Source organism: Podarcis raffonei, chromosome 9 (genome assembly GCF_027172205.1).
Source record: "Podarcis raffonei isolate rPodRaf1 chromosome 9, rPodRaf1.pri, whole genome shotgun sequence".
In the NCBI taxonomy this organism is placed as follows: domain Eukaryota; kingdom Metazoa; phylum Chordata; class Lepidosauria; order Squamata; family Lacertidae; genus Podarcis; species Podarcis raffonei.
Window position 1 is genome coordinate 60,581,130 of NC_070610.1, and position 22,407 is coordinate 60,603,536.

Here is a 22,407-nt window from a genome sequence, read left to right on the forward strand (position 1 = left end):
TCTGTTCAACGTAAACAGCTATTGCGCCAGTTCCACTTACAGATTTATTCCATTTGATACACTTATTACCTCCATAATCATTTATTGATTGAATCATATGGTATGAAATTGGAGGGAACAATAAAACTTACTGTTTTGAGCCAGAGCTTGAAGCAGACAGTCCAAGCACCCCTCCAAGCTATCAGCTGTGCTGTCAACAGCTGTTATCTTCAGCTTCTTCAAGGCATCGCTTAGATTATCTGCTTGGATAACATGAAGGAGAAAGCAAAATCAGTGTCCTGGTCTGTCAATTGTAGCTTATGGGCTTAAAGTGCAAATCAACATAGATAAGGTGATGCCAACAAGTGCGCCGACAAAAGACATTGACTATTTTATCTCTCCCATTCCCTGATGCCAACAGGGCAAAGACTCTCTTGGGGGGGGGGAGAGACAACAGACCCACAGCAGCCAGTTGGCTACAGGCCACACACTCACTTCCACCACTACTACCAAGTCACACAACAAGCAAAAGGCATTCTAAACTCAGTATTAGGGCAATACCTTTATTAGGCCAACAAAAATGCCACAAAACACTGGGCATTTTGAGTTCTTCAGAACTCTGCATCAGGCTAGATCAGGAGCAGCGACTCCAACCCTGGTTTGAAGAGCCATTTGGCGCCTATCTTAATATAACCGAGTTTCTAACACTGGAGATAACTGACAGTAGAACCATGAAGTCTCAGTCACTGTTCCTTCTTCCCAGCAGCTTTTGGTCCAACCAGAAACCTGCCTAGGTTCATTTTAATTTTAACAATCATTTTAACACCTCATTTTAATGTGCTACCTTCTCCCACACTGCATCTTAAGGACTATGACCAGATGCAGGCTCCATGGTTTCACCATCAGCCTATTTTCTTTCCTCCTCTCCTTTGTTTTATTTCTTTCTAGCCTGGTGAAGAACTCAAAAGTTTGCACACTATAGTTATTATATTCTGATATGACATGGATTCTAGAATACATTGATATCATCACTTTCATCCAAAGACTTAAAGTTAGCTTATGTTGTGCTCTCTCACACAATAATTGATTATACAGGACTAAAGCTGGAATCAGAAAATATTATTTGTAGTTATTTATTTTTTAAAAAAATCTTCACCATCATAGAAGTCATCTCATACCTTGACCCTGTACAAGGGTAGCTATATTGAGGTTAACCCTTACCCTATAACATAACCAATTATTACAGAATCAATTGCCAAACACAACTGGATACAGAAGCAATTGAGCTACTTTACTCTTTTCCATTTTGTGAGAGAATGAGGAAACTTTCAGGAATGAAAAAGAAAGAGGCCAAGAAGTTCCAATGATGAAACGAATACTCTGCCCCCTGATCATATTTTAAAATAGGTTTTCTGTGGATGCACATTTATGTTCCCATAAAGCATGCCTGGCACTAGCACCTTAAATATTCTGTTTATTCAAGAGGCATAGTAAGTGCTAACAGCTGCAGCTTAGTTGTTGTTTTTCCTTCTCTTTGCCACATGATGACTAACCTTACATGTGAATGGCTTAGCCTTTTAAAAAGACACAAGGAATAATTCAGATTCCATGCCCACTAAGACTGTAATTCCAACTGTCCTTATTTGGAAGAAAGTCCTATTGAAACTGAAGGGGAATGAAATGCACACCACAGTGCTAAGTCAGCAAAGCAGAGGTATGTCTCCCCTCAAACAATGATAAATAATTCCTATATCTGCTAAGTAACACAATTATTATCCTAATCCAAATCCTGCCATATGACAACTTTGTGGTATGCCTATCTCTTGCAAATGCCAAGGCATGTGAACAACAAGAGTGTAAAGCATTTATTTGTTTATATTTAAAGCATTTTATGCAGTATTCAGGGTAAAAACCATTCCAAGGTAGTTTACAGTGCATAAAATACATAGAAAATTATCTATAAGAAAACAACCAGCAAAATAGTAAACAAGACAGCAGGGGACATCTGTCATTGTAACTCAGCTCAAAAAATATTTTAAACCATTTCAAAATCAGCATCATAATAAAGCAATCAAGAAAAACAATCAGTTCTTAAACCTTGATTAAGGGGACATTTTCACCTCAGCATTCCAGCCAGCAGGTTAAAATATATTATGTATTTGGATAATAGTAATGCCTATACACATTAGGTAAGTATATGGAATTGGAATTGTTAGCTTGAATAATGATATAGTACACCTTTTATTTTTATTTTATTCAATTAAGCTGTTCCTGAAGAAGATGAAGAAGAACAACTCCATAGCTACAGGATTGCTAACCAATGGGGCATCCACATGAGGCAATCTAAAATATAGTCGCTTCAATTCCACTTCTTCCTTGCTGTAGATAATTGAACAGTCTCATTTCCTTTGGTGTCTCATATATTTTGAGAGATTCGTAATGGGAGTCCAGTTCAAAGTGACGCACTAGATCAAACAAGTCAGAAGCTCATGGCTTCTTTGGTTGCATTGCACCCCCACCCCTCAGTATTAAACTCTTCCCCCAAAGCTTCCTTCCACTTCTCCTTGTGGCTGATAAGCAACCATCCTGTGTTCTGCTGAGTGCTTGCTAAAAGACAGGGATGATTGGCTGATGTATTTCCTCAAAGTGACTAGAAATGTTTTCCTGAATTGGTAATTTACCTGCTGGTAGAGTCTGGAACCAGTGATTTATAGGGGTATGTGTGTGTCCGTCTCAAGAAAAAAAAGGTATGGAGCAGTCTGAATTTAGGATGAGGCAGAGACTGGCAGAGGAAGCAGATGTTTACAGCTGGAGCTAGCTAAAACTGGGTGCAGCTTTTGCTGCAAGAATTGTTCTTTCAGAATCTGATGCAAGATTAGAAGATGGGCTACCAGCTTTAGAAGCCATAAATTCTCTTTTAGAGGAAATTACACACTGTTGCATTCTGGACCTGATGCTGCTTGGGGAAATAAGGAGCATGTAACCACAAAGCCTAGGGTTTGCCGATCAGAAGGTTGGCGGTTCGAATCCCTGCGACAGGGTGAGCTCCTGTTGCTCGGTCCCTGCTCCTGCCAACCTAGCAGATCAAAAGCATGAAGTGCAAGTAGATAAATAGGTACCGCTCTGGTGGGAAGGTAAATGGTGTTTCCGTGCGCTGCTCTGGTTCGCCTGAAGCAGCTTAGTCATGCTGGCCACATGACCCGGAAGCTGTACGCCAGTTCCCTTGGCCAATAAAGCGAGATGAGCGCCGCAACCTCAGAGTCGTCCGCGACTGGACCTAATGGTCAGGGGTCCCTTTACCTTTACCTAAAACTATCAAGGATACATATCAAACTTTGCCTTGTTTCCGCAACTTGGTCTCAGATACATCACAATCAAACAACACCACCCAAAAATCCTTTGCGTTGATGTCCGGTATGGGTCCCCCGTATAATACTTTAAAAATTAATTCTGATGTTGCAGAAACGAATTGCTCCAACAAGAAGGCAAGCAGGTAGATTTCTACCTAACAGAAAGATAGAACTGCCAAAATCAAAACAAAGCACAACAATGAAAGAGGCTTGTTTTATAGTATTCCCTCATGCAGAAAGGATCTGGGTTGTATTTTGAGAAAGAGCATATGCCATGAGAAGCATCCTTGTAATTATTCAAATATTATTCCAGTTCTCTAAAGGTACTGAAAGAAGATTCCAAGCACATCTTAATGCAGCAATGTATCTCCTCCAGCTCCCCAAAGTGTTAGTTATGAAAAGCATTTTCACTCCTGTTTTAAGCATCACAAAGGAGTGATATAACAGACCACTAGAGGTGTCTGAGGAAGCAAAAAATTCACTGGCCAGTTGCTTTGCAGCGGAAGTCTGAAAGCATCAATTTGGATGAGGTAGGGGAGGGTGGAGTTATAAATAATAATAATAATTATTATTATTATTATTATTATTATTATTATTATTATTATTATTATTATTATTATTGGTGTCAGCTAGGGTGCCCACCCCCAAAGCCCACTCTGCCAGGGAAAATTTATTACTTATCAAGACATATGAAAATCAATCTGTTCCCCACCCCAGAACTACTATACATCTTCTAGTCCTTGAAGTGCCTCTCTGCAACCTACCTAGAATCTGAGTTGAAATGTGGACCTCTGATGTCATCAAATCCTCAGAAGTCCTGATCCAGACTGGGCCACCTGCAATTTGCATTTTCGAAAAAAAATTGTTTTGGGGTTTTTGGCAATGCAAATTGCAGGCATGTAGAGCAGTTTAGATTAGGACTACTGGGTGGAAGCAAACGATCAAACCTCCTCTACTTCCCCATTTCAAAGCCCTTTTGCAAACAGTCTTTTGCTGCTCTTTAAACTTTCAAAAACTGTCACATTTGGCCCAATAGGAGATAAGATATGCTGGCCAGAAAAGGTATTTTCGACTCTGGTGAACACAATACAGAGTTAGAATGGGAAGGTCAGCTTCCTATTTGACTTAACTAAAAGATCAGTCCAGAAACATCCAATATTACTGGATATACCGTATTTTTCGCCCTATAGGACGCACTTTCCCCCTCCAAAAATAAAGGGGAAATGTGTGTGCGTCCTATGGGCCGAATGCAGGCTTTCACTGAAGCCTGGAGAGCGAGAGGGGTCGGTGTGCACTGACCCCTCTCGCTCTCCAGGCGTCGGTGCGCACCGACCCCTCTCGCTCTCCAGGCTTCAGGAAGCTATCCGCAAGCCTTGGGAACCTGGCGGGAGTGCCCGCCGGGCTCCCAAGGCCTGCGGGCAGCAGCCTGCAGCCTGAAGCACGGGGCACGCTCCGGAGCGAGCCCCGTGCTTCGCGCAGATGTTCGCAAGCCTTGCTAGCCCAGCGGGAGTTCCCGCGGGCTCGCAAGGCTTACGGGCAGCAGCCTGCAGCCCGGAGCGCACTCCGGAGCGTCCCTCGTGCTTCGCGCAGATGTCCGCAAGCCTTGCGAGCCCAGCGGGAGTTCCCGCCGGGCTCGCAAGGCTTGCGGATAGCAGCCTGTTCTGGGGGCTGGGGTCGGGGGAAGCTTGGGCTTCCCCCGCCCCAGCCCCGCGGCTGGGGGGGTATTTATTTTTATTTCCTACCCCCCCAAAAAACCGAGGTGCGCCCTATGGGCCAATGCGCCCTATAGGGCGAAAAATACGGTATTTCTCCTTTTAAATTGATGTGAGCAACTTTGGAAGACAATTAGCTGAAAATTGGAGTACACATAGAATATATAATAATATATTTACCTATAACAGTAAATAAATATAAGTCTGTCAATCCAAGTAGTAAGTGGCCAATCTTGACTACTCCAGAACTGCTACAAGAAGACATGCCTTCTTATCATGCCTCTACTGCAGAGAAGTTTTTTATGTTCCTAGAGGTGTCAAGATAATGTTCCAGTCTGCTTTCTGAATTCAGAGGCAATGTATCTGACTTGGCTTATCTGCCAATTTGGCTGCAATAAATTCTTGCTTAAGAAAGCTGCAGGGCTTGAAAACTTTGTGGCACTGTCAGAAATATACTGGCGTTTCCAACTACAAAAACCATTTTCCCAGGAAAATAATACTGAGAGAAGTTGAGTGTCCGTTCTAGATAAGGATGCTCTCTGTCCGTTAATTTTCTGAGAAGAGTAAAATGGGGAGTTATTTTATATATACTTCATACATGCTACCCCAATAAACAGTCTTGTATAGTTTCAGTATTTCCTGTCCAATTTATCTTCATTAAAAACTATCCGTGAGGTAGGTTAGGCTAACAGAAAGTGACACGCAAAAGAACACCCAGTGAATTTCATGGCTGAATCAGAATTTAAATGAGGCGGCTGAGAAGGCATAGCCTCATTAGTACATGCAACTCTACAGATGAATATCAGGGTTAATAAAACTTACAGTTAATGATCGTGTTTTATTTTAGTAATGATCTCCCCTCTGCTTCATGAGATAAAAAGTGGTTAGAGGACGAAAGTGTTAGGTAGCAAGAACATGTCAAGAGTAGGGCGGTAACAAGGCGGGTGCAATGAAAACAATGTAAAAAGCACACAAATTCTTATCCATGGAAATGAAATGCATTCTGTTGCAATTTATAAATAATAATTATAGGTCACAAAACAACAATATAAAGGACTGGATCCAAAGATGTGCAATCAGAACTTTGCTTGTGCTGCAGAGTTGTTTTACTTCCTAGTCCTGCTGTGATGTCTTACCCTCTTCAAGATCATAAAACAAGAATAACATGAGGTATAATGCAGGAGAGGGCTAGACTTGGAAGACAGAATCAGAAGAAATTGTGGGACAGCAACCCTATGCCAGCAGCAGTGCCGTCCACTCATGCAAAAGATGTTCTATATCCCAGCCAAGGAATTCACTGATACTATCAACATGCAGCACTGATCACACTTTAATGGCCTTGTTCAGACACATTAACAGCCTTGTGAACAAGTGTCTGGCTCATGCACTCCCTCATCCAATCCTCACTTCTGGCATGGCCACAAGAAGATCAGAAACCTCTGCTCCTGCTTTCAGTTACCCAAAGCTTGGTGTTACATCCAAACACTAAACTGTGGTTAGTTTTAACTATGGTTTACTGAAACATGCCAGCTTCATAAACCACACATGGCTTGTTCCAGTATGCCATAATTTAAAACTATCCACAGTTTGCTGAGCTTAAGACATACGTAATGCTAAACTGTGGTTAGTTAAAAACTGAAGCAAAACATTCTGATCTTCTTGTGGCCAAGGACAAGGGGTCACAAGCCCTTCAAATAAGCACACTTTGGGATTATGTCCAAACAGGGCTATTGCTTCACTAATATAACAAGCTTGAAATCAGAAGCAGAAATAGTCATCGAAAGGATTATAGATAATTTATGCCACTGAGAATATGTTGTTCTCTCTATAAAAGACATACAAGCTGTAATGCAACAAACATGACAATAAAAGCTGAAGGGTCTATGTAGCTTTTCTAGTAAACAAAAAGAGAATGAAGAATTTTACTTTGCCTAATGTCTTATAGCTTGCTTATTGGAGAACAGCAAACATCAGCACCCTTGCAAATGAGCTTAGAAAAGTTACAACCAAAGTGGTTGCTAGCTCTACCAAAAAATGTCCAAGGCAATATTTACTGGGCTAATCCCCATTTCTGAGTCAGAGATTAGCCATTATTATTATTATTCCTCCTATATTTCATCTACTGGATTTTAACTGGATATTTTATGTTTGTTTTCAATCAAACATTACCATCTAGCCAAGCTTTCATTATTCAGAGTCTTGGGGATTTTCATTTATTTAAGTAAATAAAATTGGCACAGCCATGTTTATTTGCTTTGCAAGATATATACATCTTAAATCGAGCAACAACAACAAAGCTCTGGAGAAACAGAGGGCATGGGCAGATTGCTAATTGGGGTTTGGGGAATGCTTTTTAAACTGGCATTAGGAACAAAAGGCGTCCGCAATGGGTAAAGACAATCTAAAATCCTTTGTAATCATAGCTAAATCTACATCAGAATTGCTCACAACAAAAGACTCTTCAGCAGGTAGTAATCAATCAGCCATGGTAAGCAAAGAAGGAGGGATGCAGTCTACAGATCTTAGGTACAGAATTAGTTTCATTAAATAGCGTGGGCATGAGCAATGCACTGCTTGTTGTCATTTGGGGGAAAAACAAAACTATTCTGATGTATCCCAATGGATAGACCTTTCATTGCTAGAATAATAATCTATAGAACTATAGCAAAGAATCTGTATCTCTATGCCAGACTCTTCACCGAAAGAATTATGCAAATACAGGCACAGCAAAAAGAGATCCATTTTCAGGCATTCACAAATGTGGACATGCTGGTGGAAACATGCCAGAATTAGTGAAACCAACAACATGTAAATTCTCTCTGGCTTCATTCTTTCCTCAGGGGACAGCCCAGCTAATTATCATCTTCTGCAGAAGAAACATGTTTTAAGGTACAGTGCTGTGATTCATTTCACCACATAAGAACTGTGAAGTTGCCAGCTAAGGAATCATCTTTGCTTTTAAGGAATCGTCTTAGCAAAGAAAATGATAGCTGCAGACGAGGGCTCTTATCACAACCCATTCCCCTCCATTATGGGAAAATGCAAAACCAGGGTGGCAACTTCAACAATGTCTCATACCTCACAAAAAACAAAACAAAACAAAACAAAACATTATTTCAGATCTGAGCTAGCCAAGCACCAAAGTAAGCTGGATTTTGGGTAGTTAGCTTCTTCCTGCTGAGACTACTAAAGAATATAAATGAATATGGGTGGAATTGCCAACTTCCACTAAAAATTAAAACAAAAAAATAGCATATACTCATTTAGCATCACCAAGTCTGCCACCACACATATACACACACTTACTTATTTCTGCAATCTATCATTGATTCTGAAGCTCTAATGCCACAGGTGAACTTACAGGCTACTCCTCAATGTTATAGCTTTTGTCACTTATGCACACCATCAGTTACACTAAGTATGGGGAACTTGTGGCCCTTCAGATGTGGTTCCCTCTTATTAACCTATCAAAGATCCAGAGCAGCTACCAACTGGGCAGACAGGTGCTTGTATTCTTTCTCAAAGCAGTGGCACATGGGACAAACTTGGCTATGCACAGCTTTCCAATTTGGTTCGAGGCCATTTCCCTCCAAACAGGGCCACCTGCCCCACACCTGAGGTGACATTAGATGTGGGGCTGGTTAAGAAGTGGATGGATTGGCTGCATGACCAAGTTCCCTGCAGAAAGGAGTCATGCCAGCCTTATGCTCATCACTCTGCCAGCTCTATACGCAAAGGTTGCCAAACGCCAACTGTCTGTTAAGTGTTTGGGAACTGCTGCATAAGGGAATTTGATAGGTGGGTAGAACCAACCCACTCATCAATCGTCTGACAGGCAAGTGACTGACAGGCAGGGTTGCCCACCTATCTGTCATACCAAGGACTTGTCTACTACATGGAGCAACTTATAGTGGCCTTCATGTGTAAGCTCAACTCACTTTGCACCTTAAATTTTTTTGGCAATGGTTGTCACTCAGTGACAGAGCATCTGTCTAGCCTACCTAGCCTACATAAGGTCCAGGATCAATACCAGTCTTCTCCAGGAAAGGTTGTGAGAGAGCCCTGATTGAGGAGGAGGAGTTTGGATTTGATATCCTGCTTTATTACAACCTAGGGAGTCTCAAAGCGGCTAACATTCTCCTTTCCCTTCCTCCCCCACAACAAACACTCTGTGAGGTGAGTGGAGCTGAGAGACTTTAGAGAAGTTTGACTAGTCCAAGGTCACCCAGCAGCTGCATGTGGAGGAGCGGAGACGCGATCCCGGTTCACCAGATTACGAGTCTACCGCTCTTAACCACTACACCACACCGGCTCTCCACTGAACCCCTGCTGCCCGTTAGTGTAGACAAAACTGAGGTGGATGGACCATTGGTCTAGCTCAGTTTAAGGCAGATTCCGATGTTGTTAAGTTAGACCACTGGCTAATTTATAGTAGTTCTATACTGTCTACACTGCCTGCAGTTTCAGGCAGCGGTCTCTCTCAGCCCCAACAGGGTGTTTGTTCACCCTGGTGTATGGAAACATTATGGCCCATCACACAATGCCTTCATTACTATACAACACCGGTCTGTTTTCCATTGCAGGAACATAATGCATCTATATGAAAATGCCCAACTGATAGGATCAACCCAAGGCTTTCCTGGGAATAAAGCTTCTATTAAACTTTCAAACAAGAGTGGCTCAAAGCTTCACTCCAATCAAATGATGAAATTAAAGTGATCCTTTAAAATCCCCAGTATTAACCCTATTTCATTCTTTCCCTGTAACTTTACTGATATCCTATTAAATCTCTGCAGTTCTAAGTGGCCATTAACCTTCCGGATACATCTGCAGTTTCATTTCAAGAGAGCTGTATGATGCCAAAAGCAAGTGATAGTGATTATTTTCAGAAAACACGTTCCAGCCCACATGCGCAGCTGGGTGAATCACCACACTTCAATATTCGAGATTTTATTTTTTAAAAGCTGGCTGATAAATTTTTGAGATGACGAGCTATTGTTACAATTTCAAAACCTACTTAGCAGAAAACAAAGCAAGCAAGCAATGAAGTTCGGCTGCAGATGTGAAACTGTACCTATGTGGGCTGCAGAACTATAAAATGTGTGTTTTCCCATTTAGAACAGGGATGAGGAACCTGTGGCCTGCCAGATGTTTTGAATCCCCATCAACCCAATCTGCATGAGCAAAACAAGCTGAAAGGCATAAACTGGAATGACCGATCAATTCCTAAACTGGAAATACGTCTAAGACCCCTCTTAGATTGATTGGTATCTGATTACTAAAGTATAGATTTAATCATGATGTGATCATCCAACCATTGTTCAAAAGCCTCCAGTAAAGGATAATCCACCACCTTCTGAGATTATTCATCCCACTGATAAACAGCTCTTGTTGTCAGAAAGTTCTTCCTAATGTTTAGTTGGAATCTCCTTTCTTGTCATTTGAATCCATTGGTTCGGTTCCTACCCTCGGGAGCAGTAGAAAATAAGCTTTATCTCATTTGAATATGGCTATCATATCTTCTCTCAGTCTTCTCTTCTACCAGGCTAAACATACCCATCAGGTGTGTGGCAAAGTAAATGGCTCATCACACCCAGAAAATGGTTTGGAGGGAAATGATGGTACTTCAGTGGTGGTACTACTGAAGCTAACCAGGTCTCACTCTGTATTCAGATAGCCTAGGAAATCATATTAAGAGTGTAGTAAACCTAAGTGCAGTAAACCAACAAATATGGGCAGCTGCAAGGGTATTATCACGGTGGATTCACAAAACTGTTTGGCTAACGCCAGGCAGTGTTTTTTTAAACCACCCCATGGTGAGATAAATGTCAAAAATGTGCTTTAGTAAATACTCCCTGACAATCACATGAGGCCTCAGGGAAGACAATAAGAATAGATCCCTCTCCATAAGCCATACTGATCCTTCTGCCAGTAAATTTCTATAGCCTCTGAGGCCCAGCCTGGCAGAGAAGCTTTTCATCCACTCCTGTCGAAAATTTCAGTAGCTGAGGAAAGTGCAAAAGCTTTACAATGTGTGGTGGGAAATGGGGCCCTTGGAAATCTCCTCCACATACCCCCGCCACAAAGACAAAAGCCCTCCTTTATTCCTACTATCTCACCGTGCAATGATGGACCTGAGCTTAGAAGTAAGATTTTACCACCCCCAAAAAACTAACTGGCCAAAAGAAAGCGTATGACCGAAGGGTTTTACTATTTATATATAATGCTGCAAGGGTAGACAGAAACGCTTCCTATCATTCTTTCCGAAATTTTACCCTTATTGAAAAATATTTCATTCTTTATGTGTGGTGTACAGAGAACAGGAGTCAAAATGACTTTAAAATTTGTTCATCAGGAATGTTGAAGCATCTGGAAACCCAGCCAGATGGGCGGGTTATAAATAATAAATTATTATTCTATATTTTTTATTATTATATTTCCTATATATGTTATCTATGGTGCTCAGAACAATGTGTCCAGGCAAGTGCTGGTTAAATTCAGTCTTATTTAACTCTCTGTAGAAATAGAATTACACTTGAAACTTTCCACCTTTGCATGTACCTTATTTTACCACATGAATCTTCATACATATGGAGATAAAAGCACTGATGGATTAATCCTATTGATTAATTCTTAAGGCATTTGCTGCAGATTTTAAGCAAGAGCTATTCTCTGTGAAAGGAAACTCAGTGGTGGCAAATTTAAAATTGTTTGTGCGCACACAATGGAAAGTGTGTACACACATACCCTTGGTAGATTTTGAGTGTTGGGATTAAGATATTTCCACAAATTCTCCCTCTGTGGTGTTAATTCTAGACAAACAGTTATCTTCACGTTTTCAAAATACCATCTGTGCCAAGATGCTATAAAATTAATTAACCAATTTAAAAAGTGGATTGATTAAGAGCAAAGCCATTAATTAAACTATAGCCTTTAAAACTGGAACAACAGCCCCACCTAAGACAAAATTATATGGCCTAATGAAGGATGGACCTCCAGATGTTGTTTGACTCCAACTCCAATCTGGGTATGGTCTGGAACTACAATTCCCATCCTCCCTGACCACTGGTCCTGTTAGCTAGGGGTGATGGGAGTTGTAGTCCCAAAACATCTGGAGGGCTGAGTTTGGGAGTGCCTGGTCTGGAAGTTACTGCCTAGGTGAAACCAGGAAGGTCTCGACTTAGTCAGTGTCTGGATGGCTGCTTGTGTGCTGTGATAGGATACAGAATCATAGAATTGTAGAGTTGGAAGGGACCCCAAGGATCACCCAGTCCAACTCTCTGCAATGCAGAAATCTTGCCCACAGCCATCCCTAGTGGGCTCAAACCACCAACCTTCTGGTTAACAGCAAGAAGCACTAACCCTTTTAAATTAAATAATAGTAAAATAAAATCAGTCCCTGTCAGAATAGCCAAAGGTAGTAGCTGAAGACCAACAACATATGAAGGGACACAGGTTCGCCATTCCTGAGCCAAATGACCATTTCTGATTTCTTCTCTTGAAACACAAATCATTTGACGTTAGCAAAAAAAGACCTTCCATATCAAAAGCAGCATGAGAAGGTCACATCAATAACAACAACATGCCATTCAATCTATTCCAGAATAAATATGCAAGAACTCTTAGGAGACTATGGAACTGTCAAGCGATAGCATTGCTCTCTGAGATGACATTTAATAGCAGCCTCCGTGCTGAAGTTTGTTAAGGAAATCCTAACTGGTGCAGTTGGCAATGGACCATATAAAGTAAAACGCAACAAGAATGACTTCAATTCTGTCTAACTCCAAGTTCTCAAATACTTTAAGTCCCGTCAAAATTTCTTGTTTGCCACAAAGTAGATCACAAATAGTTGAGTTTATGAATGACAGGTGGCACGGTTAAAGGGAAATATGAAACCTCATTATAATGAAGCTGTCACATTAGTAACATCATTAATTCAAATGCTTGGCATTTACATTATATATCTAACATGCAAACATAGCATAGCACCTAATAGTGTTCATCTGCTGATGGAAGGAATCCATCAGTGAAAGATGGATGGAGGCATTTTTTTGCATTTCTCCTCCTGCAGCCTGCGTGCCCCCCCCCCCATTAATCTGGTCCCTACAAATGTCTGTGCACAATAATACTGCAAAGCTTTCTAATTTGCATTATCTGGTCGCAGAAGTTCATTTGCTCTGTTATAAGAGCAGGGAGCAGGTGACAAGACCACATGTTCCCTTCCATGAAAGCTCTGCTTCATTCAATTTATTGTGATTGAGGCACCAGTCTCAACAACAGCTAAGGCTAACCAGGGTTCCCATTCAACCAGGATTTTAAGGAATGCTGTTAATGAGAACACTGGCTGAACTTGTGATTCAAGTTGGTGTCAGTCTAATGCATGGGTAGGCAAACTAAGGCCCAGGGGCCGGATCTGGCCCAATCGCCTTCTAAATCCAGCCCATGGACAGTCTGGGAATCAGCGTGTTTTACATGAGTAGAATGTGTCCTTTTATTTAAAATGCATCTCTGGGTTATTTGTGGGGCATAAGAATTCGTTCATTCCTCCCCCCAAAATATAGTCCGCCCCCCCCCCAAGGTCTGAAGGACAGTGTACCGGCCCCCTGCTGAAAAAGTTTGCTGACCCCTGGTCTAATGCTTAGCTGTGGTTAAGGAGGTAGGGGAGAAATTCATTCCAGCAATGGAGGTGATTGTGGATAGGGAGCAATGAGCATGCAGCCCCAGGGCCACCCTTAGCCACAGTTCTAGGCTGTTGCATCTGCACTGGATCTTTGGGTCTGTTCTCAAAGTCTTCACAGTTTGCAATAGATGCTCTCTTGAGTGAATCCTCAATGACTTCCTACTAAAACAGCTGAGAGAACACCACACGAAGCACTCTCAATGAGCTACTCTATCTCACCAAAAGCAGAGGCATTGCAACACAAAATAGCCGACTGGTGTAGCTTCCTAGGTTCAGACACATTTGAAAACCGACATGCATGGCTTCCAAATGGCTATTAACATGCACTTGTGAAAATATGCCCTGGTTTACACCAAGGAAAGTGTAAACAATGTCACAAAACAAGATGAGACACATCTACTAACGTCTACCAACTGTAGCAATGAAAAATATATATCCTCTATTTGCTCACATATCTAATAGATTTTCCTGCTTTCCATATGTGCCCAACTTCCCTCTGCAATTTCTGCTGTGAACGCTGATGTTATCACCCACCAGACAGGTGCTAAATACAGTATTCAACACAGAATTATCATATTCGCTGTTCATCTCTTGAATGTGTTGAACAGATGCACAGAAACATACAGTACAGTCATACCTCGGGTTACAGCTGCTTCAGGTTGGTTTTTTTGGGGTTGCGGACCGCTGAAACCCAAAGTACCGGAACGGGTTACTTCCGGGTTTTGGAGGTCGCGCATGAGCAGAAGCGCTGAATCGCAACCTGCGTGTGCATATACACAAAAGGTGTATACATACACACCTTTTGTGGATGCAGTACTTGCATGCAGTACTCTAGGTGCCAAAAAAATTGAGCATGTCATCTTTCTAACCACATGTTTTAAACAGACTCTTGAGCTCAGTTGTGTCTTCAATGCAAGGACACACAAGAAAGCTCTTTCACTGACCTTGACCATGTTCGTCAAGGACAGATTTCCCTACATTACCCAGTGTCAGATACAACACTTACGGGCTGGTGGAACTTCTACTGTACAGCCTTGTGGCATGCCCTTATGTGTGGATATAAATTCATCCTATTACAGATATAATAGTCCATCGGCATTATAAATTCCTTCTGTAAATTATCAGGATCCAACAGAACCCTTTAATTAATCAGTAAGTCATAAATTTACAATTATACTATCGTATAATCCAAGACTTGGTAAGACTACATTTAAGATAATTCAAAACTCAAGACTTGCTTATATGAGCTGGCTCACAATTCTATAATTTACTGGGGAAAGGGCCACTTTTTCACTGCAAAATTCCTGGATTTTTCAATGCTCTTTAAGACTAGTCAACTGTGAATCCCCCCCCCCCCCGTGCAGATCTCAAGTAAGAAGTCTTCAGCCTTCCCTAATGTCTATTCAGGGAAGTAGGAAGTTTATTATGTCTGATGAACATCTTATGTGTCCTGTTTCATAAGATGTCTACACCAGAGGATTCCTGTCACCTCAGTGCAGGGAACTACATTTTCTCTCTTTCCCATATTGTCCTACATTAATTTGATTTTGAAACTGAAATGCAACTAAACAATTTGAATCCCATACTTCTTTTAACGGCAGTTCAAACAGTTCATTAATTTATACTAGAAACTTTAGTGCCTATCTCCACAGGTAAACAAATCTTCTCTTAACATCTTGACAGAATGGAAAAGCTTCCTCATTAAGTGTCTTACCCTTTCTATCTCCCCCCCCCCCAATACCTTATGTCAGAACAATTAAGTATAGCTGCAAAGAAATCTCAATGCATTGCTGCAATATTTGCTCTGCAAACAAGATTAGAATTAATGCTGACAGTTCTGATAAAGTATGGTGATTTCATTTTTATTAACATTTCATCTTGGATTTTATATGGTACAGTATTAATCTGCTCTCAGCTGAGTGCCTTTTATTGGATATTGATGGTTTTAATTATGAAAATCTCAAATATAAAGAAGTTAAGAGTACTGTGTTGAAAATTTCCATGCAGCCAGCTGAAATTGCCAAAGTTACCAAGGATGTAAATATCTGAATCTGACTATTCATCAGCAAGGACAAATACTCAGATAGGATAACTATACCGTTTTCAGTACCAATTCTAATTTTGCTAGCTGAATTCTTTACTCTTTTCCACCTCAGTTCTTTCCAACTCTAAACAGCTACATTCCTCAGAAATGTGTCATTCAATAGACTTTGTTCAGTGAACCTGGTGGGCTCCTTCAGCCCTCTGGGAATACACGACTTTATCATCATCTGAAGGCTTGAAAAGCCATTATCTCAAGATTTTCATGCTGCTGTATACTTCCCCACTCTATGAGGGCTTTCCTTCTTTCCATCACTCTCTCTCTCTCTCTCTCTCTCTCTCTGTGTGTGTGTGTGTGTGTGTACACACACACCGTTCTCGGCTGTCTTCCTAAAATTCTCTGGCCTAATGTAATAGCTGATTTAAGCCTAAAAATCTCTGAATATCTTAGGTCCAAGGCCAGTTCTGCCTTGTAGGCAAGACCAAGCAGCTGCTGAGGGCAACACAGTTGATGCCAGAGATAATGTGTACTGTAACTTACAAGTTCTTAAGCTGGCTGCCTACGTGAACAGAGTGGAACTAAAAAACTAACCTCCAACAACGTGGTGTTAGGCCAGCCTTCCCCAACCTGGTGCCCTCAGTCTAGATGTTGTGGCCTACAAGTCCCATCAACCCAGTAGCACAGCTGTGAGGTAGGCCTAAAGAGCCTCTTTGACTAAACTCTCTTGTTATGAGGGAAATTATGAAGACACATATAAATCAATTTGTATCAATTGCTACACATTTGGAAAGCTTACCCTTTCCTGGAAATTCAACAAAGCCTAAGACTCATCTGGAGGGAATATAATAGCTTAGAAACAACCGCATATGCCCAATGTTAGACATAGAGTAGTCGTACCTATACTCGCTGAAATTAATGGACATGACTAATTTAGAGCTACTCATTTCAGTGGATCTACTCTAAGTACAAGGCATGGTTGCAAAGACTGAACAAGTAGAAGGCATATATATATATATATATATATATATATATATATATATATATATATTGCTTCTTATTCTGCTTTCTCAGAACAGAAACATATCAGCACTTTTAAGATGACACACTGAAATAAATGCATGTATCTATGCTATTGTACTGTTTAGCCAGCCGGTCAGAGGCATTTCCGGGGTGTGGCTGCTGCCAAGTTCTAGGAGCCACAGGTGAGAGGTGAGAGTGCGCAGTGGGGACCAAAGGTGGTCATTCCACCCCAGAAGAAGCATCACATGTCCCCCAGCAGTCAATACTGCCCCTCCCCTAACACCCTATCTGTAGCCCTCCAATGGTTTCACTACACTCCCAAATGTGCACTCTGTAAACCTGAAGGAGCATCTCCACCTCCATTGTTCATCCTGGACACCGAGATCTAGTTCTGAGAGCCTTCTAGCAGCTGCCTCACTGTGAGAAGAAAAATTACAGGGAACCAAACAGAAGGCCTTTTCAGAAGTCACATCCACCCTGTGGAACACCCTCCCGGCAGATGTCAAGGAGATGTCAGTTAATAAGTAACTATAGAACTTTTAGAAGGCATCTGTAAGCAGCCCTGTATAGGGAAGTTTTTAATGTTTGATTTTTTTCTTCTTCTTCCCCACTCTTTTTCTTTCCCTCTGTATTTTTGCTGGAAGCCACCCAGAGAAGCTAGGGCAAGCCAAGCATATGGGCAGGGTATAATAAATTATTATTATTATTATTATTATTATTATTATTATTATTATTATTTCATTGTCTCCTGAGACAGGCAGATATCAACCGACTTCTGTACTGTATATTTCTTTCCATTACGGTCTGTAGAAATATTTCTAAGGTGTTCTTTGTGCTAAATTTGTGGCATTTTTTTCAGAGAAAAATTACCAAAGGTCCATACAACACCATTGATTTTTAAGCAAGTTCTCTGTTAAAATCAATAAGGAGTTCTGACTAAATCAGATAGCATGGCTGAGTCTTGTATTATTAATCTGACAATATACTCCTTCTGTGCATTCTGATTTTGAAGGGTTCTTACCTGTGCATGAGAGAACTAATTAAAATTGCATAAGGCTTCTGTACACCATAAAGTAAACCCAGAGATGTCTTCATTGTTAAATACACTGTAAGATGTATTGGAAGTCTCTAGGTTTTAATATGAGTTCTTCAAAATAGAGTAATAATTTACCAAGGAGTTTACACACTTTCATTCTAAAACCTCCAGATTCATCCCATGTCATCTACAAACATATGCATGCTTATTTATTTGATTTCCTACCTGCCCCAGGCTGGGTTACAGTGATAAAATATACAATTATAAAACAAATAGAATGAGAAAAGTACACAAACAATTCCGTATATAAACCAGTAAAAACATTTCAACCTATAAAAACAATACAAATACAAATATTTAAAAACAATTTCATATATACACAGTTAAAAATAGTTCCAATACAGATGCAGTTATCTGGGAGTAGCCCCACTGAGCACAACAGAAATAATTTCTAAGTAAACATGCACAGAATTGGCCTGCAATATGTTAATTTATTGCAAAGCTGAAAATTAGGAGTTTGTGACATTGGAAGAGAAAAATTCTATTTTCATCATTCATGTTTTGGGTTTTTCAAACTCAGTTCCCTGGCCTCAAGTGCAGCACTTTTACCCTATTTCCAACAAAAGTGACTAATTATCTCTTATACTGCATATAAAAAACCCAACACAATTCAGAGTTCTGCAAGTGAACCTCACTAACCACACCTAACTCACTTTCATATTAAAGATTTCCCTTTCCACTCACATGTGTTAGAGGCAGCTAATGCACACAACTAATATGGAGCTGGAAATGCAGTTGCCTTGCCATTGATGTGAACGGGAGAGCTCTATGTGCACAGAAAATGGTGGTTTGAGGCCTTTTAAAGGAGGATAAATTGCCACCAAAAGACTAGAATTGCATATGCAAATGCTTATAGAATTCTACCTGTGTAGGCATTTCTGCTAAGGCATTTTTTCTTAAAGAAGCAGAAGTGCTTCTCCAACTGGGCGGGTTTCACAACAAGCACCTGCCACCCCCACCTCCCATTTCTGAGAGTCTTTTTCTTTCTTTTGCCAGGCTGCTAGCACACCATTGCTGCTTTCCAGCCCCTGTACAAGAAAAGACTCTTATTCTTATATTCTACTCAAATATATACTTTGGGAAGCATAGTAGCTCAGTGACATACTCCTAGCTTCACAGGCAGAAGATTCCAGGTAAAGTCTCGCAACCTACAGGTAGAACGGTGGGCATGATGTAGAGAGAAGCCTATTACTGTCTATTTCCTTTTCTGAAGTGTGCATCCCAACTGGAAGAACCTACAACACCCTCTGCCAGGTATAAAATTGCTAAAACTGTTTTTATTTATAGTTACAAAGGTGTGTTTTTTTAAAAGAGATACACACTGAAAAATACACAAAAATAACAGCACCTGTAGGACATATGGTCCCACCATCATCCTTCACGCAAGAGTTTTTCTATTTTTAAACAAGCATTAATACAATGCCAGAAAAATCTCTAATGTATACTAAGGCATTACTTACAAGTAACTTCCACAGTAGTACAGTATTGGGCTACGATTCTACATCCACTTACCTGTGGATAAGCCTCACTGAGCTCAATAAGATTTACTTCTAAGTAGACATTTAAATTATTGTATAAATATAAATAATTATTGTTATTATTGGTTAAATATCATTACTACTAATTACTAGGGTTAGTCCATATATTCTTGTATTGGACAATCACTGTCCCTACTTTTGAATTTAGGAGGTGCTAATAGTTTGGGGAGTGATACAAACAGCCACCTGGGGGGGATGTGTGTAGCGGCACAGCTGCAACCTGGCTTCACATGGTGGTCAAAGGAGAAACGGGGAGGAGAACTGGACCCAACCCCTGCAAACAACCGTTCTCAACCTATTTAAGAAGTTAATTTTCAGGAACTATTGGCAATTGTATTATACACGGGTACACAAAAATGGCTTTCCCTTTCTTGAATGTTGTCACATGCTCTTATGCATGAAAACATCTTACCATTTCATTTGGCATTACCAAGGTATTTTTTATGAGGGACAATCTACTGAACTACTGCTCCATAGGTCTATGTGTTTCACAGTTACCTCTCTACGAAGGTGTCTTAATTTTACTCAAGAGGCAGAGAGAGTATGTGTTCTAGCTAGTGTACCAGAATCCTCCATAACTTTAATCTATCTTTCAGCTTTTATTTAGGCGCACTGTGTTCTTTCATTGCTCCACTAAACCATTTGCCCATTAGATTTCTTTCCCTTACACTGTTGTTTCTCATCTCCTTTCTATATCACCACAACTTTGCTTTCTTATTCCATTTGCTCTCTCTCGCTTCTTCCCCAATGGAGACCAAACCTATTCCATTATTTTATTTATTCATATAGCATCATCCACAGACACAGCACTTTATAAATTATGAGAGGGCGCTTTTAAAAAAACAAGAAATCAACACAAAAGAAGACAACAGGAGAGGGGAAGGAGTACACAAAGCAAAAACACACCAAAAAATTGCAAGAATTTCAGTTATACACAGCCTTGGTTACAGTAGAGTTTGAAGGGTAAGCACTTCTGCCAAAAGCGCCAAAGAAAAGGTGGATTCTGAGGAAGGATTTGATGAAATTAGGAGAAGGAGCATTGAGGGGGGATTGTGAGAAGCAGCTCCACGCATCAGGGTCAATAAGAGAGAGTCATCCATTGGACACACCTATTGCACTGAGACGATGAAGCTGCAGGGAGTTTGCTTCCCACCTCCTTGCTAAAAAAACCCCCACACCTGGCCCCCCACTCCTAGCTGACCTGGGACTGAAGAACTGAAAGGAAGTCTGATTTGGGTCCATCTACCAGCCAAAAGGCCACTGCAGGGGATGTGTGAGTTTGGGGAAGGGGTTGTGTTATTAACAATTAGTCATAGATTGCCTTGAGAATCATGTGATTGAAAGGTGGAGTATAAATCTTCAGATTAGTAAATCAGAGGATATAGCAAACATTTGTGTGGCTGACTGCAGCGCCGCTGGAGGAAGAAAAGTCATGGGGGAAACAGGGCCATGGAGGGTTTTGAAGGAAAATAACAGAAAAAAACTTGGGCAAGACAGGAAGCCAGCATAAGGATTTAAGCAAGAATAGCACATGGTCATATAGTTCATGTGGTATTAAATTTTTTTCTAGTAATTGGTGCCCTCCAGATGTTGCTGGACTACAACTCCCACTATTCCTCTCCATTGCCCCTGTTGGGGGTGATGGGAATTGGGAACCCAACTTCATCTGAAGGACACCATGCTGGGCACTCCTGTACTAAGCCATGTCTATTCTTGCTATGGGTTCACCACAGAAAACGCTGGGATAGATCTGTAGGGATTTTGCAGAATCCAAAATCTGTGTTACAAAACATAAAAGTACAAGAGTATGTACTAGACAGTACCGAAAAGCATTCGTTTAATAACATCTAAATAAAGACCATTGCTCATGTGAAGGTAACCCAATTTAAACCATTTAAACCAATACACTGCAGAACTAAAAGCTACCACAAGGCCTTTTCAGGTGATTCTACTTTCAAAAAATATATACCGTATTTTTCCGTGTATAAGACTAGCTTTTTCTCCTAAAACATAATGTCCAAAATTTGGGGGCATCTTATACATGGGGGCCATCTCCCCCCATTTTCTTAAAACAGAGTCCCCCAAAATTGGGGGCATCTTATAGACGGAAAAATAAATGTAGAGTGAGAACAAGTAATGTAATCTGGGTTTCAAACGATCAGATCTCCCCGTTTGTGGAATGGTCTCCCCAGAGAGGTTAAGCTGGCACCTACATTATACACCTTTAGGCGCCAGGCGAAAACGTTTCTTGTTAACCATGCCTTTTGTTGATTGACATCTGATGCCCTTTTACATGTGCTACGGAAGGGGCGATTTATTGGGTTGTCTTTGTCTTTATTATTGTCTTTGTCAGTATTTCCTTTAAAAAAATACTGTGATTTTAAGTTGTGAACCACCCTGATCTTAGGTTTGTATACAAAATAAATAAATAAACGAATTCAAAAATTTGTGGTGGGCTTTTGTTTTCTAGAGAGTGCAATCACTATTTTTGATTAAGAAAAACGAAACCCTGAATGGAATCCGTGCAAGATCTGAAAGTGGACAGGAAGCCAGCCTAGGGTTTATGATGGAATGTCATGAGGTCCATGAAATGAGAATGGAAGGGGAGATGTTTGGAGGAAGGTGGCACCATCACGTCTCCAGCTAAAATGGACACTTTCCTATAAGAACTACCCTATGTTGCCAATGGTGTGTGGCAACCATCATGTCAAGCATCTTGCTAGATTCTCAGACAAACCTCCCTTCCATGACCCCTCTTCTAGTTCCTTCTAATTATCCCTATGACAAAGAAAGACAACCGACAGTGCAGCGCTTCTTCCTCGTGTTGTTCAGAGGATTTTCCACAGATCTTTCTTCTCAGTGGATCTTGGGCTGAGAGCTAGACAATATTCACCTAACTTATTTACTGTTATTTATATTCCACCCTGAGGAAAATAAATATCAAAGCAGCTTACCTAAAATATTAAAATATAATAAAAATGTTTATCTGGG

The 22,407-nt window shown here is 40.7% G+C and overlaps 1 protein-coding gene across 4 annotated transcripts in view; it reads right to left on the reverse strand.

Annotated features, from left to right (window-relative positions):
• Positions 1-22,407, reverse strand: part of RAP1GDS1 (Rap1 GTPase-GDP dissociation stimulator 1) — a 98,747-nt gene that overhangs the window by 65,050 nt on the left and 11,290 nt on the right. For 3 of the 4 annotated variants that reach the window (XM_053404014.1, XM_053404013.1, XM_053404016.1), the window contains exon 2: positions 132-242. In XM_053404014.1, the coding sequence (XP_053259989.1) occupies positions 132-242 (111 nt within the window). The remainder of the gene's footprint in view (positions 1-131; positions 243-22,407) is intronic. The other variant, XM_053404015.1, reaches the window with a different exon arrangement.